We start from the raw sequence: 19,356 nt of genomic DNA on the forward strand, positions 1-19,356 counted from the left end.
TGAGCACATGTGAGCTGTCCTTTCATAAACCATTCAGGTAGTGCGTTCTAACCAGAGACACAAGGTTTCACTTCATTTTGTGGGATACATAGATAGGCAGTTTCCCAGCTAGTCTCGAAAAACAGTCAACAAGTACCAGATAAATCGGTCAAGCAAATAAGCAATAGTAATGTGAGACCATTCATGTAGAAAAAACTTACACGAATTATACTGAGGGTCTTTTCAACATTATAACACGTGCTCTGTCTATTTTTCATTTTGTCAGTCACTAACCTTACTAAAATACTTAAAAATACTAAAAACCTTACTTCTTGACGGCCTCTAAGATCTGAGAGTAGACATAATCAGTTCAATAACCTAACCCACATACTGTATGTTGACTTCCAGCCATGATGCTTCACCTAATAATCAAACTCTTTCAGATCTCTGACACTGTTTACATTTGTATGGCTGATCGATTTGGAATCAGACACATTTCTAACGATCAATATTCTAATTCTAATAATAATAATAATAATAAAAATAATAATAATAACGGAACCCAATTCACGGAACCCAAGGACGCTTTACACATTTTACAGAAAAAAAGTCAGCCAGACAAAACAGAAAAAAAAAATATTTCTGTATCCAATAATAGAGTATAATTTCCACAGGGTGTTGGAGCCATGGAGACTATGGAAGAGAAGTTCAAAGCTCTGTCCATCGCACGGCGCATCCAACCAGAAGAACCAACCTACCTCCTGGACCTGTCTCTCCAGACCACCTCTGGTTCTGGTCCTGGTCTAGTCGCTGTGTGCTGCTCCAACCGCTCTATCCGCCTCCACACCCGGGACAGCCTCACCCTGCTGAGGGAGTACCGCGGCTACCACACTGGTCCCCTCTGCGGCGCTCGCTTTGCCCACTGCTCCCCCGACCTCCTCTTCTCCGCCTCCGCCGACGGGACTGTGCGCTCCTGGGACGTCCGCTGCCCGGGGTCCGAGGCCAACACCCAGGTGTTCCGGAGCGACCCCTCCCACTGCTTCTGCAGCTTCGACGTCAGCTGCACCGACCTGCTTCTCTGCGCCGGCACGGAGCAGGTGGGCGAGGAGGAGGACAGCTACCTGGTGTTCTGGGACGCCCGCATGCCCAAGGAGAACTCGGAGAAGTCGGCCGGTGGTGGGGGGGGTGTTCTCGGGGTGTACTCCGAGTCCCACAGCGACGACATCACCGCTGTGCACTTCCACCCCGTCGACAAGGACCGCCTGGCCTCGGGTTCGACCGACGGCCTGGTGAACGTGTTCGACCTCAGCCTCGGCGCCGAGGAAGACGCGCTGCTGGCCACCTGCAACTCCGGGTCCTCCGCCAGCTCTGTGTGCTGGGCGGGGGGGGACCGTGGTGATCAGCTACTGTGCCTCAGCCACGATGAGGGCTTGCACCTGTGGGACCTGGGTCAACTAGACACAGACGAGCCCCTCACGCTCCTCAGCATCCCCGATGCTCGCACCCTGACCCCCCTCACTGACGGGGGGTCCCTGGACTACCTGGTGGGTGGGGCTTGGCTGGAGGAGAGTGCGACCCTGCTGGTGGTGGGGGGGAACAGCAACGGGGACGTGCACCTGTTGGAGTGCGGTGGCGGCGGTGGCGAAGGGGGGGGGCTGAGGCTGCTCAGCTCCTTGCGGGGGGGCCACTCGGCCGTGGTGCGCTGCTTCGTCTGGGAGCCTGAAGGGGGCGCTCTGCTGACGGGGGGTGAGGACGCGCAGATGCTGCTGTGGAAGGCGGGGGCCGAGGAGCTCACGGCAGGGAAGAGGGACACGCTGAAGAGTGCCTCGGCGTTGAAACTGAAATCTAGACCTCACAAGAAGCACAGCGCCAGATAACCTGGATGGATGTGGTCGTTAGAGATTTACCTGGACCTGGGGTTCTCATTCATTGCTAGTCAGTCAACAGACTGTGGCTGTGGCTCAGGAGGTAGAGCCGGCGTCTAATGATCGCAGGTTTGGCGGTTCGATTCCCCGGCTGGCCATATGTCGAGGTGTCCTCCGGCAAGACACTGAACGCCACAAATTGCTCCCAATGAGCGGGCTGTCTGGTGCCTTGCATGGTAGCTTGCTGCCATTGGTGTGTGAATGTATGTGTGAATGGGTGAATGAGAGGCCGTTGTAAAGTGCTTTGGAATGAGGTTTTATAAGTGCAGTCCATTTACCATTTATATCCTTCTTGCACTGAAAGAGTGCATCATTGCATTGGTCATGCTTAGAATCAAACTTTATATAGCCCCAGTCTGATCTACTCTGTTGGTCGTGTGTGTGTGTGTGTGTGTGTGTGTGTGTGTGTGTGTGTGTGTGCGTGTGTGTGTGTGTGTGTGTGTGTGTGCGTGCGTGCCTGCGTATGATACAATTTAATGTGAAGTATTACAGAGTCAGTCATCAAACAGTAGTTTAATCAATAGAACATCATAACAATTAGATTTAATCGAAGTATTGAATTTAATTATAACATCATAATGTTTTATTTAGTTCTAACAAATTGAAATACAAAGACGTTTTGCAAATTGGATGGCAAAGTTCACTCCTGCATGGTGAAATTGTACAAGACCAATTAATGTGTTAATTACAGTTATAAGGGCTGATAAGTGTGACTAACTCGTTTTGTTGATAATAAAGAGGAAATTGTATCGTATATAAAATGTATAATTAATGTAATAATCACACACACACACACACACACACACACACACACACACACACACACACACACACACACACACACTTGCTCTCCTAAAATGAGCTTTCCTAAAATACCTTTAACAAGTTACTCAAGTTGAATTGAATCCATTGAGTGCAATGACAATAGTTCAAACCTTTGTTTGTATGTATAACATTGTGTTTACAGGGTCCCTCATTTGAACAGGAGTCAGTTCCACCCTGCTGGGCAGGTTGTTTGGCAGGTTGGCACGACAGATTGAGCTAAATGGAGAGGAGAAAGCACCGTCCACTGATGACATCATCCCAGTCCCTGTACAACGTTGCTCTCCAGAAGGTAAATAAATGGACTAAATGGACACTTATATAGCGCCTTATTCCAAAGCGCTTTACAATGGCCTCTCATTCACCCATTCACACACACATTCATACACCAATGGCGGTAAGCTACCATGCAAGGCACCCCAGTTTGGGGTTCAGTGTCTTGCCCAAGGACACCTCGACGACAGGAGGAGCCTGTGATTGAACCGCCGACCTTGCGATCATTAGATGCCGGCTCTCTCTAAAAAAATCTATTTCAAATCCATAAATGTGTTTTGTGAATGAATTCAAGTGCAAAAAAGCGGAAATGTGTTTCTTTGGTTTTACTACTACTTTCGATCCCCGCTTCAGGAGGGAGCCGGATGTGAGCTGGTGACTGGAGGGTTGCTGGCATCATATCTAAGGTGCCTACCTACCACTGCCGTTGTGCCCTTGAGCAAGGCATTTAACCCCTAATTGCTCCCCAATCCCTACTCTATATGTTGTGTGCACTATTTTTGTGCAATGATAAAGGTTGAATTTAATCTCAAATAAATCTAAAATGGTTTGTATACCAAAATAAATAAAATAAAAAATATCTTTATTTAATAGATCTGGGATTGGTACATCCATTTTTTATTTCATGATATGCTGTATATCCGTTTATTCTTATAACTTCAAGAATCATTGCCTCATTAGCTTAGTTCAACTGTCTTACCCCATCAAAACTCACACAATATAAGCTTGTTTTAGAGAATTGTAAACAAACACTGTAGCTTCACAACATGGTCATTGTAATATCATTGATGGTCAGCCCTTTAATGCATAGCTCCGCAACTAAATAAGTGGCGGGGTGACTGTTGTTGTTTGAACCCCAGCTTGCCTCTTTTAAAGAATACAGATATGATAGAATATAATTGATCAAATATGATTGAAAATACTGCTGGTACAGAATAAGTGAAATAATAACAATAGTATTAAAAACAATAATTGATTGAGTACAGTCAGTGTCTGCTCATATTAGAACCTCTCTAGAATCTTATCTGTCCATCACACCTAAATCATAGTTTTTTTAAACATTTATTTAAACGTAAGATTTTTAAAAATCTCTAATTATGTGCACACTTTTTATTCGACTTGAAGATATTGCTCGTAGTTATGTATTGCTTTATTCATATTATGTATTTTTGCTTTGGTGTATCCACTTACTGAATTATTATTATTTTGTAATCTCAGTACGAAAATAGCGGCAGCTGTTATTGTAAATCCTCGTCCCTTCACTTTAATGTTGGTCTGCAGGTGCAAGTAGGATTTTCAAATTTTTTATCTAAAGAAAAATAGCGGGAGTAAGCAGTATTCGCCCGTATAAGATCTCCTCTGGATGAACGGTAGAAGCCAGGGTTGGGCCTTGGACAGGTTGAGCCTCATTCCATACGGAGAGGATACCACCTTGTTTTCTGCCCATATACAGTGGGGAGAACAAGTATTTGATACACTGCTGATTTTGCACGTTTTCCCACTTAGAAAGAATGTAGAGGTCTGTAATTTTTATCATAGGTACACTTCAACTGTGAGACAGAATCTAAAAAAATTGTATGATTTTAAAGTAATTAATTTACATTTTATTGCATGAAATAAGTATTTGATACATCAGAAAAACAGAACTTAATATTTGGTAAAGAAACCTTTGTTTGCAATTACAGAGATCAGACGTTTCCTGTAGTTCTTGACCAGGTTTGCACACACTGCAGCAGGGATTTGGGCCCACTCCTCCATACAGATCTTCTCCAGATCCTTCAGGTTTCGGGGCTGTCGCTGGGCAACACAGACTTTCAGCTCCCTCCAAAGATTTTCTATTGGGTTCAGGTCTGGAGACTGGCTAGGCCACTCCAGGACCTTGAGATGCTTCTTACGGAGCCACTCCTTAGTTGCCCTGGCTGTGTGTTTCGGGTCGTTGTCATGCTGGAAGACCCAGCCACGACCCATCTTCAATGCTCTTACTGAGGGAAGGAGGTTATTGGCCAAGATCTCGCGATACTTGGCCCCATCCATCCTCCCCTCAATACGGTGCATTCGTCCTGTCCCCTTTGCAGAAAAGCATCCCCAAAGAATGATGTTTCCACCTCCATGCTTCACGGTTGGGATGGTGTTCTTGGGGTTGTACTCATCCTTATTCTTCCTCCAAACACGGCGAGTGGAGTTTATGCCAAAAAGCTCTATTTTGGTCTCATCAGACCACATGACCTTCTCCCATTCCTCCTCTGGATCATCCAGATGATCATTGGCAAACCTCAGACGGGCCTGGACATGCGCTGGCTTGAGCAGGGGGACCTTGCGTGCGCTACAGGATTTTAATCCCTGACGGCGTAGTGTGTTACTGATAGTTTTCTTTGAGACTGTGGTCCCAGCTCTCTTCAGGTCATTGACCAGGTCCTGCCGTGTAGTTCTGGGCTGATCCCTCACCTTTCTTATGATCATTGATGCCCCACGAGGTGAGATCTTGCATGGAGCCCCAGACCGAGGGAGATTGACCGTCATCTTAAATTTCTTCCATTTTCTAATAATTGCACCAACAGTTGTTGCCTTCTCACCAAGCTGCTTCCCTATTGTCCTGTAGCCCATCCCAGCCTTGTGCAGGTCTACAATTTTGTCCCTGATGTCCTTAGAAAGCTCTTTGGTCTTGCCCATTGTGGAGAGGTTGGGGTCTGATTGATTGAGTGTGTGGAGAGGTGTCTTTTATAAAGGTAACGAGTTCAAACAGATGCAGTTAATACAGGTAATGAGTGGAGAATAGGAGGGCTTCTTAAAGAAAAACTAACAGGTCTGTGAGAGCCGGAATTATTACTGGTTGGTAGGTGATCAAATACTTATTTCATACAATAAAATGCAAATTAATTATTTAAAAGTCATACAATGTGATTTTCTGGATTTTTGTTTTAGATTCCGTCTCTCACAGTTGAAGTGTACCTATGATAAAAATGACAGACCTCTACATTCTTTCTAAGTGGGAAAACCTGCAAAATCAGCAGTGTATCAAATACTTGTTCTCCCCACTGTATATATATATATATATATATATATATATATATATATATATATATATATATATATATATATATAATAGTTTCTGCCCATATATATAATAGTTTCTGCCCATATATATATATATATATATATAGTTTCTGCCCATAGTTTTCTGCCCATATATATATATATATCATAGTTTCTGCCCATAGTTTCATCGTTTTCTGCCCATATATATAATCGTTTTCTGCCCATAGTTTCATAGTTTCTGCCCAATCTCCTTCCTAGTCCCGTGCTGCTCAACCTAACTGTTGTCTTCATCTCTAGGAGCGTCTCAACTCCTCCAGTGACGGACGTCGTCCGCCGTCCAACCGCGCCCCTCACCTCCTTCAAACCAGCCAATGACAGCCATCTGCAGGTCCACACCAGGCAGCACGGTTAGCTGTGTCTCTGTTATGTGTGTCAGGGACTCAGCCCAGTAATATTGACAATAGGGTGAAAAGAGATTTGCCCCAAATTAAAACACTGTCTAAAGGGAAAAATAGCCGAGGGGTGTGGAGGAAGCGAGTGATTTATTCAATATTCAATAACCGGGGAATGTGATTGACTCCGCGCGATCTTTTTATACATCCGTATTTTGTTATTTAATGGGACTCGGCGGATTATTTCGTTAGAAGGTAAAAGGTGCTCAGGGTTTGGTGTCTAAAACAGGCCAAGATAGAGAGCCTTGTCTGCTGTGATCTGCTGCTGGGAGGCGACCGGACTGGAAGCGTCTTAGTGTAATAGAACATTGTCTAACACGGGATCACGTCCTTGCCCACAAGTCTTCGTTGACGAACAACAGAGGATCAAGGTAAAGTAGGAGACGACCCGTCTGCAGCTGGTTGTCTGGGGACGTGTGTTCCGTGTGTCTCAGTCAGTCAGTTGGGTTAGCAGCATTAGCAGCTATGGCCAAGCTAGGTGTCCTTTATCTCTCACACACACACACCACTAAAACTAACACTCCATCTTCCTATTCATAGTAGCTGCTACTCCCTCGAATGGACGTGAATGAACAGAGCAAACATTCAGTCATCTCATTTATGCCCCAACTACTTTCTAATGTAGCACCTAGCCCTGCCAGTCTCGGCTAACGAGCTAACCCACCGCTAGCCTTTAGCCACATTAGCTTCCCTACATGACGTTAGATCAGGAGGAAGTTTCTTCATGAATTGAATGATATATTTGCCGGTTATCCGCCATTTAGCTGCACGGAATGCTACATTTGGATATAAAGATGATTTATCCTCAGAGTTTCTCTAGCTAACGACCCACAAAGCCGGGACATGTTGGTTAGTTTTGGGTGGAGATAGCGGTTAGCTAGCTGCTAACTGAGCCACACGGTTAGCTCGGCTGTCTTGCCGTCGCTACTTGACGTGTAATCGCTGTCAAACAAGGGCTGCGTTCGTAAATTCGCTGTGGAAATCTGACCAGCACTCATGGAACGCCTCTTGTCCAATCAAATTACTTGGTCTCTTTATGGCGTTGGACCCAGTGTGCGCTCCGGCGCTCTCTGAGCGAATTGACGAACGCAGTCTCAGGAGCTGCAGCTAGGCCCCAACAACCAGCTATAAGTGAAACTTGCATCCTTACCCATTGGTTTTGAATGGGATGATGCTCCTCCATAAAGCCGCCAGCTAGAGATTATGTGATTTAGCAATATGTTTTCTAGATCATGCAAAGGTTACCTAAATGTTATATTGTTTGTGTGCTGCCAGCGGGCACATAGTGTTTTTCTGTGTAGAACAGAGGGGATGCTTGGTTGAGTTGGCGAGCTGTCAGATAACGTTTTCTTGTCTTGTCTGATGTATCCTGTATGGATCCTTAATCCATATCTTGTGGAGATTCCGTCAGAATGTCTATTTTAGAGTAAATACCTATTATATTAGCTATGTTTGACTTGAGGAATATTGTAGCACACTTTTGCACACTGACTGTGTAAGACAGGTTGTTGTTATGTTGTGAGTACACCAAACCTGAGTCTTATACTAGAAAAAGCATTGAAACCAGGTATTAGATGAACAACTTACTCACCATCACATTGTTCTCTAGGTGTACTTAGATTCTGTGATTTTAAATCATGCAGGAGTGACGGCAAAGTGTACGTGTGTGTGTGTGTGTGTGTGTGTGTGTGTGTGTGTGTGTGTTTGAATGTCACATTGAGGAAGGTAAGCGTAATGTTCCAGCCAAGATAACTTAGCATCCAAAGTCCCTTGTATTTATGATGGGAGTGAGGTGCCCATATGGCTGCAGGCTTAGTCACTTTTCCTCATCTTATCAACCTTTTCTTGGGTCATCATCAGGTCATCATGGCATTGTGGGATTTCTCTGTTTGTTGATATGAGAGAGAGAGAGAGAGAGAGATTTTTTGTTGGTGTTCTTCTCTCCAGTTCTCTTGGTTAGGAGCCCCTAAGTCAGAGAAGCTGATTGGTTCCTGCCAGATCTTTGTTGACTTCCTGTCATAGCTGCACTCTGTGCCTCTGCACGGCACTCTGCCTCTGCTCTCCTTCTTTGTTTCTGTCTCTCCTTCCCTCCCTCTCAGTCTTTAATCCCCCCCAGCCTGTGTGGATGTCATCTGGTCTCTTATGTAACAGGCATGGGAGGGGAATGGCTTTGTGCTGTGTGCCGTATGCCCAACCAGCCGTGGCCACTGTCCTCTCTCACGTATAGAAGCAGTGGTACTTTAGCCGTTAGAGCGTTTACCGCTAGACCATGTTTGTCCAGTCAGTCAGTGTGTGTGTGAGTGTGTGTGACTAAGGACTGATGCTGATAATGTGGCAAGTCTAGTGCCACGGTGCCTCAGGTAAGTTTGCTTGGTGTTTGCTCTGCTGTGTGCTTGGGGGTATTCCCCTGTCTGTATTCTGTAAGTCAACATGGCATGGTGGGCAGGTTGGTGATGCTGATAATTTGCATGGCTTTTTTGTTGTGTTGTGTCACAGAGCTTAGTGATGAGGCTTTTTGTAGCATGTTCCCTGAACTTGAGGGACTCACTTTGTATAATATTTGAATTGACCCACCAACAAGTTTTGAATGGCAAACTATAAACTATAAATAGGGCTTTCTGCGGAAAAAGGAGACGTGTTTGTGCTTTCTAGATTTGGGTGATTTAAAAATGTTTTGGCTGATGGACAAGTTTGATGAACTTAGTTTCACCCGTGTGAGAATAAACGAGTGCTTATGAACGCTGGAGGATGAATGCATAGCCTCAGTGACAGTCCCGCCCATGTCCTCAGGCAACATGACATTTATTGTTCTTAGATTCGGGCGCAGGGAGGAGCTTGGGTGTCTCTCTACCAAGCCTGGCATAGCCTGCAGCCCCGTCTGCCATGAACACATATAAGGGGTAGTGGTGTTCTGGGTGGGGCGGGGTAGTGGTGGTCGGGGGGGAGGGTGGGAGTAGTGGTGGTCTAGTAGGGGTAGTGGTGGACGGGGGGGGGGGGGGGGAGTAGTGGTGGTCTAGTAGGGGTAGTGGTGGTCGGGGGGGAGGGTGGGAGTAGTGGTGGTCTAGTAGGGGTAGTGGTGGACGGGGGGGGGGGGAGTAGTGGTGGTCTAGTAGGGGTAGTGGTGTGAGTTCAAATCCCGCCTGAAAACAACACCACCACTAGTGTGTCCTTGAGTGAGGTACTTAGCCCTCAGTTACTCCAGGGAGACTGTTCCTGTAATTCGTAATTGTAAGTCGTTTTGAAGTTAAAAGCGTAATAAAAATAAATAAATAATATAATGTACTGGAGATATATGATGATGGATGAATTCCACTTGATGGATGCATTATCGTGTTAACCTTTGCACCCTTTCTCTCTCACCACTACACTGTGACGCACAGTGAGTCTCTCTTACACACTGCTTCTGGACTCTAATCCCATTATGAATTACTTCACTCAATGGACAAAAGTCATATTTCTGTCCTTCAATTTAGTTTTTAATTCAGTTAATGTTTTTTTGTTTGTTGTTGTTGTTGTTGCCTACGGTTACCGAGCCAGGCGGCTGTGTACAGTGTGTCTTTCCGGTTTCCCTTCCTGGAGCTCCTTAATCAATGGGGCTGGGTATAATCAGTGGCACACACACATCAGGGACATTTCCTGAGCTTCCTCCTCCCAGCATCTGCACTCTGACGATGGCTCAGAGCCGCCGCACCAGGCTAGCAGCATTGTTGTTACTCTGTATGTGTGCGCGTGTGTCTGTGTCATTTGTTTGTGTGTGTCTTTTGTGTGTATGTGAGGGTGTGCATGTACACGCCCAGTACCCACCGGTGTTTTCATGTGTTGTGAATAGATGTTAAGCATCAGGAGACTAATAATAATAATAATAAACATAATAAACAATCCTTCTTTCCCCTCTCTTCTTCTCCCCAGCAGGGCTATGTCCTCGGCAGCCACCACACCTCCATCTGCGGACAAAGTGGACGGATTTTCCCGGAAGTCAGTCAGGAAGGCCAAGCAGAAGCGGTCGCAGAGTTCCTCCCAGTTCCGGTCTCAGGGCAAACCCATAGAGCTCACGCCCCTGCCGCTGCTGAAGGGTAAGAGCCCTAACCCTAACCCCAGGCTAGATAACCCTAACCCTAGGCTAGCTAACCAATCACAAACCACCACGCAGCAGCATTTAACCTCAACACTAACCTGGTAGTGGTGGTAGTAGTAGTGGTGGTAGTGGTAGTGGTAGTAATAGTAATAGTCAGTCAATTTATTTAAACACGCACCAAACTACACCGGTTTAGGGCGCCCTGGGCGGGGACTCTAAAACAGAGAGAAAACATGATGGAATATGGTAACACAGACAGGTAAGGACAACAAGATAAACAAACAAAATAAACATGGAGGACGTCTAACATTCATAACCACACACCTTTAAAGACAGACGTTCATACTATATATATAACACATAGGAACATCTCAGTAGCCTAGTTGACGACAGTAGTGAGTTTTAAGTCTTGAAAGTCTCTAGATTGGGGGTGGTCTTGATGTTCAGTGGGAGGACGTTCCACATCCGTGGAGCTGCCACTGCAAAGGCCCGATCTCCCCTTGTTACCAGCTTTGATCGGGGGACCATCAAGAGTCTCTTTTCGTCGGATCTGAGGGATCTTGCGCTGGAGGCATAGTCCAACAGTTCTGTGATGTCGTGTGGGGCAAGGCCGTTTAGTGCTTTAAAAAACGAACATGAGCGTTTTACTTCACTCTGAACCTAATAGGGAGCCAGTGTAGAGATGCCAGGACTGGAGAGATGTTGTCTGGTGTAGTAATAGTAGTACTAGTGGTAGTAGTGGTAGTAGTAGTAATAATAATAGTAGTTTATTGTAGTAGTAGTAGTAGTAGTAGTAGTAGTAATAGCAGTAGTAGTAATAATAGTAGTAGTAGCAGTAGTAGTAATAATAGTAGTAGTACTTAATAGTAGTAGTAGTAGCAGTAGTAGTAATAATAGTACTACTAGTAGTAGTAGTAGTAGTAGTAGTAGTAATAATAGTAGTAGTCGCAGTAGTAGTAGTAGTAATAATAATAGTAGTAGTAATAGTAGTAGTAGTGGTGCCAGCGAGGTCTGAGGAGAGTAGATAAGACGTCAGTCTCGGTCCTGCTCCTCCTCCTCCTCTCTCATCTCCTCCTGGTGAGAGCCAGGGTTCCTAACACACCCGGGGCGTACCTCAGTGTAGCAACATGCGTGTTTGGTGTTTGACCTGCGTGCCTGGACAGGGAGGGAGGGACAGGGAGGGAGGCAGGTCAGCGCTCCTCCTCCTCCTGCAGGTCTGGGTCTTCCAGAGGCAGGCGGAGAGACGGGTGGAATGCAGCCTGACAGGAACCAGAGCCCGTTCCGCCCCCCCCCCCCCCCCCCCCTCCTTCCACAACAACCTCAGCCAGGGCGTGTCCAGCCTTCCACCCCCCCAACCTCTCCTCTAGAGGGTGTGTCTGCCTGCCTGCCATGCTTCCTCTACTACACAGCTACACAGCTCTCTCTCTCTGTCTCTCTGGGGTTGTGTCCTACTCTCAGGGACACTGTCTGTCGGCCTGCTGTGAGTCACACTTGTGTCGCCCGCTGTACACCTCAGGGCCAGCAGGGGGCAGTCTGCGCAGGTTATGGTGTCCTCTGTGTCCTCCCTAATGAGGACGTGGGCTGTGTGTGTGTGTGTCTCTCTCTCTTTCTGTGTGTCTCTCTCCCCCTCCTCTCTCTCTCTGTCTGTCTGTCTCTCTCCCTCCCTCCCTCTCTCCCTCTCCCTCCCCTCTCTCTCTCTCTCCCTCCTCTCCCCCTCCTCTCTCTCTTCCCCCCCACCCTTCTCTCTCTCTCTCTCTCCCTCCCTCTTCTCTCTGTCTCGTGGTTCGTCAGTGTCACGCCTCACATACTTCCTGTGTATGTGTGTGTCCTTCCTGTATCCAGGCCTCGGTGAAGAGGGATCAGATCGTACAGCGCTGCCTTGCTCTGTGCTCCACTATACACCCTGTCCTTATGTAAACACCTGGGCGATGCTAACATGCACACCTCAACCTGTTACACTGTCATTGCACTCATAATATAACTAAGTATCAGCTTCTATTGAGATAATTATATATCCCGATAATTTGATTGCATGCCTGATGGTTATGCGCGTGCCCTAATGTGTGGAGTTTGCATTTCAGTGACAGCAGCTCCATACCTCTTAATCTCCTCCCCTCCTACCGCTTATATAACCCTTCAAAGGAGCACGCCAAGGAGATGCATGCTATCTAGGGGTCCGGGCAGTGATTTATTAACTAACTAGCTAGCTGTGCGTGCGTATGTCTCATAGGCGCTGGGGCTGGCCCAGTTAAGAGCACAGCCACCCCACCTCAGAGGCCTACAGAACACGAGAGAGAGGTTGGGGTGGTATAGTGCCCCGAGCAATCAAAGGCTCTAGCAAATTATTATTGTTATAATTTATCTTTTTATATTTTTTTAAAGCTTATTTCCTACCTCCCCTCCTTTTTTAAGTACAATACTTCAAAGGGAGAGGCGGGGGGGGGGGGGGGGTGGCAATAGGAGGATGCGCTGTTATAGTTTTGGATTGGGGCCCGTCATGTAAACAACAGAAAGGGGAAGTCATAGGAGGGAGCGCGTGGAAGTGCGGTGGGGGAGGAACGGCAGGGCCTTGTTTAACATCCAGGTCCAGGGCCTTGTTTAACATCCAGGTGAAGGAGGAGGAACCGCAGGGCCTTGTTTAACATCCAGGTGGTGGAGGGACCACAGGGCCTTGTTTAACATCCAGGTGGTGGAGGTACCACAGGGCCTTGTTTAACATCCAGGTGGAGGAGGGAATGCAGGGCCTTGTTTAACATCCAGGTGGAGGAGGGAATGCAGGGCCTTGTTTAACATCCAGGTGGTGGAGGAACCCAAGGCCTTCTTTAACATCCAGGTGGAGGATGCCTTGTTTAACATCCAGGTGGTGGAGGGACCGCAGGGCCTTGTTTAACATCCAGGTGGTGGAGGGACTGCAGGGCCTTGTTTAACATCCAGGTGAACCTCAGGGCCTTGTTTAACATCCAGGTGGAGGAGGGACTGCAGGGCCTTGTTTAACATCCAGGTGGAGGAGGGACTGCAGGGCCTTGTTTAAAATCCAGGTGGAGGAGGGACTGCAGGGCCTTGTTTAACATCCAGGTGAACCTCAGGGCCTTGTTTAACATCCAGGTACAGGGCCTTGTTTAACATCCAGGTGGCGGAGGGACCGCAGGGACTTGTTTAACATCCAGGTGGCAGAGGGACCGCAGGGCCTTGTTTAAAATAAGCGATATGCAGCGGCACTCAGGGACACGCCGTCATCAATCATCCGCTGGCCGAGCGTGACCTTTAACCCCCCCTTCACGAGCGCTGCGTACCCGACGTGGGTGTAAAGACTTCAGACTATTAGACACCTGCGAGCCGCCAGGAAATGATCATACTTTCCTGGAACATGCTCAACCCCTCCTTGCCTCTCTTCTCTCTCTCTTTGACTTCATCCCTTCAACTTTTATTGAACTTGCCTGTGAAAGCGAGGTTGACATTTGCTCCTTGTCAACAAGCTTCTTTTTTTTAGTGGAGCAGAGGTCTAGACATGACAGGAAATGTCTTCATCTTTCTTATTCAGATTTTGAAACTCAGTCGTAATGGGACTTGTGCAAGTGTTTTGTTTAGCTGTGGCTCTCAAAGGATTCCCACAGGGAGGTGGAGAGAGAGGAGGGTAGAGGGGGAGGAGAGAGAGAGGAGAGAGAGGAGAGAGAGAGAGAGAGAGGTGTGATGAGCCTGGCGCCAAGGCCGGAGAAAGGATTAGCGAGTCTTAACGCTACAGGAAGAGGAGGAGCAGGAGGAAGAGGCGTGTTCAACACCCCTCCAGATCAGGACCCCTCCCTCCTCTCACCTGGTAGAACAGGGAATCCCTCTCTCTCTTCTGACTGCCCCCATCGCCCCTCCCCAGTGGAATGATGCCTACATTCAGGAAGTGAAATGTCTGTTTAAGGCCTAACCCCCCCACCCTCCCCCTCCTCACCCCCCCTCATCTCTGACCTCGTGAGCAGAATAAAAAAAAAGCGAGATCTCAGGAGCAGAAAATAGAAAGAAGACCAGGAGAAGAGGAGGGATGGTGGCTCGAGAGGGGAGGGGAGGGGAGGAGAGAGAAAGAGAGGGGAGGGGGGGGGGTGGTGGTGAGTTACGTACAGCACTCTGTTTGGTCAGTGCACCCCCCCCCCCCCCCTCCTCCACGCCCCCTCCCCTCAGGGGAAACCTGATCCACGAGGTGTCTCTTTACACACTTCCAGTCTCACTCGTTCTACACAGGCAGGCAGCACAGGGGGAGAGCGTGGAGGCCCACTAACCGCTAACAAGAAACTTATTCCCCCACCCCCCCGCCGACCTGTCATTGATTTGGGACCAAAGTGACTATTTTTTCTGCTGGCTGGAATAATAGGACCTAAACAGAGGGATCTGGAAACCTGATCGAGTGAGTGTGTCTGAGAGAGAGAGAAAGAGTGTGTGGTGTCTGTGTGTTATTGCTTGTGTGTGTTATTGCTGGGCTAGGGGGGGTTATAGTTAGCCTAGCGGGGGCCAGGAGTGTGCTGGTATGTCCCTGTCAGTGGATCGTGCGGGGGGGAAGGTATAAATGGACCTGGGATGGTAAGGCTAGAGGGGAGACGTGTTTTTCCTAGGCTGTAGGTAGAAAACTGACGTTTTAACAGTTGTCGGTTGGGGGTTCGAGAGTCAGCTTGGTGGCGTTGTCCAGCCTCTATCCCTGGCTCCCTAAGGCAGTGGTTCTCAACCCTCTCCTCGGGGCGCCCCAGCCGCACCACATATTTGATCTGTTCCACCACCAGCACACCTGATTCAACTAATCAAGTACAAAGCAATTATGGTTTGTACTTGATTAGTTGAATCAGGTGTGCTGGTGGTGGAACAGATCAAATATGTGGAGCGGCTGGGGTGCCCCGAGGAGAGGGTTGGGAAACACTGCCCTAAGGAGTGCAGGGGGGGTAGACTAGACATGAACATGGGATAAGTGTGCAACAGTCTCGGATGACAGCTTGATGTCATGTGGGTCGTTCCCTCTCTCTCTGTGTTTCACACCCGTCCCTCTGTTGGGTCTAGTCTCTCTGTTGGGTCTAGTCTCTCTGTTGGGTCTAGTCCCTCTGTTGGGTCTAGTCTCTCTGTTGGGTCTAGTCCCTCTGTTGGGTCTAGTCCCTCTGTTGGGCCTAGTCTCTCTGTTGGGTCTAGTCTCTCTGTTGGTCCCTGCTAACAGCCAGGAGTGTCCTCACCTGAGGCCAGAGGGATATAGTTGTAGATACTAGGCCTAGGTGTCGCTGCAGAGTGTGTTATCAGTGTAAAGCTGCAGGTGTTTTTCAGGTGCTGCGCTTTGTTTAACGGTGGTGTGTGTGTGTGTGTGTAGTGGGGGGGGCTGGGAATGATGGAATGCGTGCTATGTGATTCGTCCTCCCTCGCATGCTGGCCCTCTCTCACCTGGGCCTCTCTCCTCTACCCTCTCTCACCTGGGCCTCTCTCCTTCCCTTTCTCTCCTATGCTCTCTCCTGCCCTCTCTCTCCTGCCCTCTCTCACCTGGGCCTCTCTCCTCTACCCTCTCTCACCTGGGCCTCTCTCCTCTACCCTCTCTCACCTGGGCCTCTCTCCTCTACCCTCTCTCACCTGGGCCTCTCTCCTCTACCCTCTCTCACCTGGGCCTCTCTCCTGCCCTCTCTCACCTGGGCCTCTCTCCTGCCCTCTCTCACCTGAGCCTCTCTCCTGCCCTCTCTCACCTGGGCCTCTCTCCTGCCCTCTCTCACCTGGGCCTCTCTCCTCTACCCTCTCTCACCTGGGCCTCTCTCCTGCCCTCTCTCTCCTGCCCTCTCTCACCTCCTCACCCTCTCTCACCTGGGCCTCTCTCCTGCCCTCTCTCACCTCCTCACCCTCTCTCACCTCCTCACCCTCTCTCACCTGGGCCACTCACCTCCCCTCTCTCACCTGGGCCACTCACCTCCCCTCTCTCACCTGGGCCACTCACCTCCCCTCTCTCACCTGGGCCTCTCTCCTGCCCTCTCTCTCCTCTGCCCTCTCTCACCTCCTCACCCTCTCTCACCTGGGCCACTCACCTCCCCTCTCTCACCTGGGCCTCTCTCCTGCCCTCTCTCACCTGGGCCACTCACCTCCCCTCTCTCACCTGGGCCTCTCTCCTGCCCTCTCTCACCTGGACCTCTCTCCTGCCCTCTCTCTCCTGCCCTCTCTCACCTCCTCACCCTCTCTCACCTGGGCCTCTCTCCTGCCCTCTCTCACCTCCTCACCCTCTCTCACCTCCTCACCCTCTCTCACCTGGGCCACTCACCTCTCCTTTCTCACCTGGGCCTCTCACCTCTCGCCTCCCCTCTCTCACCTGGCCCCGTCAACAGAGCCTTTGTGTGGATACAGAGCCAGGTGAGAAGGAGGTGCAGGGACTCAGGTTTTTATTAGTAAGGAGGAGGAGAAACAGCACAGCAGCTCCACAATGTGAGCCGTGATGCTATGTCTCCTCAGAGTTCTACCCCAGAGTTCTACCCCAGAGTTCTACCCCAGAGTTCTACCTCAGAGTTCCCGATGTCTGGCTGCTATAATAGCGCAGAGCAAAGTTTGTATACAATGATTAAATCTGATTGACAGCACGTGGCCACTCTGCACAGAACAAGACTTCATTATCCTGCTGTCTCTCAAAGACAGAAAGACAGAAAGACAGAAAGACAGGCAGACAGGCAGACAGGCATACAGGCAGACAGACATGAGGATGAGACGGACACAGAGAAACGGCACAAATATTTAAATATTTATAGAATTAAGATACAAATACACTCAACTAGCCAGGGTGAATGTTCGCATTCTTTGTCTGTCTGTTTTCTAATTCTTCTGTGATTTCAGTCGATGATGATGATGACTCTTCCTCAGATTATTTGGTGGTCGTGCACGTCAGGGTCGTGCACGTCACAACAGTTGTTTTCCGGGGCTTTCTGCACGGAGGACAACCGCTTAGCAGGACAAACGTTTCGACAGCTGGTTGTAACTGATGTACTGTAATCCTTTTATGTAATGTTCAGCTGGATGCGTTGTCATGCTAAAGCAAGGTTGTCTAACCATCGCAAGGTTGGCAGATCGGTGGTTCGAGCCCCGGCTGGCCACATGTCGAAGTGTCCTTGGGCAAGACACTGAACCCCAAAATTGCTCCCAGTGAGCGGCCCGGCGCCTTGCATGGTAGCTTGCTGCAATTGGTGTGTGAATGTGTGTGTGAATGGGTGAATGAGAGGCCGTTGTGAAGAGCATTGAAAAAAGGCGCTATAGAAGTGCAGTCCATTTACCATTTACCATTTACCATTTACCATTTTACCAAAGTATAAAATGCTGTAAAGAAACCCACACAAGGTGCTGACTCACGGAACAACACAACTGGAAACCTTAATGAAAATGAAACTTCTCTCATTGCTGTGACATTTATTCAGCTCACCAGTGCTTCGGCTCACTAGCCCTCCTCTGGGTGTAATGATGCACAGTAATGATAAACAAATTTCCTGAATAGATGATGAAGCTCAGGGCAGTCAGTCGCCCATAGGCGTAGATGTGCCGGTATGATAATTTCGTTGTTGTGATACATAATAACCTCAGCCAAAAATATCTTGGTGCACGGTATTATCTCAGTGTTCATTCAAATATGCTGAAATATATCTTCAATGTGGTGCTAAAACATAAATAATAAACTACTACCTCTATTACAGATTAACACTTTTTTTTTTTCTGAGTAAGGCAGTCACACTCATATTTTTCATTTTATTGGACAGATATAGTGAAGACAGTCAGGAAAGTAAGGAGAAGAACCGGATTCGAACCCATGCCTACATGGGCATATGTGTGCACTGCAGACCGCGGTGCTAGACCACTGGACCAGCGCAGGCCACAGATTAACACTTTTTGTTCATTTACATTACTGACTTCGATTAGATTCAACCTTTCTGTCATTGTACAGAGTACAACCAAATGTATTTTTTGCTCTAGGCGCAGGGTCAGCTATAGTCAGTGCCCCTGGAGCAAAGTTAAGTGCCTTGCTCAGGGGCACAATGGCACTGGTAGGTAGGCACCTTAGATATGACGCCAGCAACCCTCCAGTCACCAGCTCACATGCAGCTCCCTCCTGAGGCAGCGATCGAACCAGCAACTTTCCAATTGCTAGTCAGCTGACTAGTCAAACAGGTTAGCGTCTCATTCCCCTAACATCTCCCGCCTACCTGACCCCTGACCCTACTGAGCTTCCAGGTCTACTCATCTACATGACCACCGTGTGGGACTCAGTGTGTGTGTGTGTGTGTGTGTCTGTGTCTGTGTGTGTGTCTGTGTCTGTGTGTCGGCCTGTGTCTGTGTCTGTGTGTCGGCCTGTGTCTGTGTCTGTGTTTCGGCCTGTGTCTGTCTGTCTGTGTGTCTGTCTGTGTGTCTGTGTCTGTGTGTGTGTGTCGGCCTGTGTGTGTGATGTTGTGGTATACATACAGTACATAACATACATATCGACCTTCAGTCTCTGGCAGTGCGGCCCGGGGTCACCTGTTGAAGAGAGAGAGTGTGTGTGTGGTGTGTGGTGTGTGTGGTCACCTGTTGAAGACCGTCACTCTCTCCTCCGTAACCAGAGACACACACCAGAGGCTTTTATAGAGTGGGGTTTTCCCCTTACACAGGCAAACTGTGCGTGTGTGTAGAGTGGGTGTGTGTGTGGTGTGTGTGTACAGTGTGGTGTGTGTGTGTGGGGTGAGAGTGTGTGTGTACTGTGTAGAGTGTGTGTGTGTGTCTGTGTGTCTGTAGAGTGTGAGTGTGTCTGTGAGTGTGTGGTGTGTAGTGTGTGTGTGGTGTGTGTGTT

The 19,356-nt window shown here is 48.4% G+C and overlaps 2 protein-coding genes across 3 annotated transcripts in view; both read left to right on the forward strand.

The window, feature by feature from the left end:
• wdr89 (WD repeat domain 89) lies at nucleotides 1-2,132 on the forward strand. Its single transcript, XM_080537588.1, has 2 exons — nucleotides 1-37; nucleotides 654-2,132. The coding sequence occupies exon 2, from the start codon at nucleotides 666-668 to the stop codon at nucleotides 1,854-1,856; it is 1,191 nt and encodes a 396-aa protein (XP_080393714.1). The 5' UTR covers nucleotides 1-37; nucleotides 654-665; the 3' UTR covers nucleotides 1,857-2,132.
• A 4,362-nt stretch (nucleotides 2,133-6,494) lies between these two features.
• Nucleotides 6,495-19,356, forward strand: part of ppp2r5eb (protein phosphatase 2, regulatory subunit B', epsilon isoform b) — a 34,394-nt gene continuing 21,532 nt past the window's right edge. Inside the window, exons 1-2 of one of the 2 annotated variants that reach the window (XM_080537572.1) lie at nucleotides 6,495-6,858; nucleotides 10,397-10,560. In XM_080537572.1, the coding sequence (XP_080393698.1) occupies nucleotides 10,404-10,560 (157 nt within the window). In that variant the 5' untranslated portion in view covers nucleotides 6,495-6,858; nucleotides 10,397-10,403. The remainder of the gene's footprint in view (nucleotides 6,859-10,396; nucleotides 10,561-19,356) is intronic. The other variant, XM_080537573.1, reaches the window with a different exon arrangement.

The sequence above is a fragment of the Nansenia antarctica genome (assembly GCF_963989245.1).
Source record: "Nansenia antarctica genome assembly, chromosome: 1".
Taxonomy (NCBI): domain Eukaryota; kingdom Metazoa; phylum Chordata; class Actinopteri; order Argentiniformes; family Microstomatidae; genus Nansenia; species Nansenia antarctica.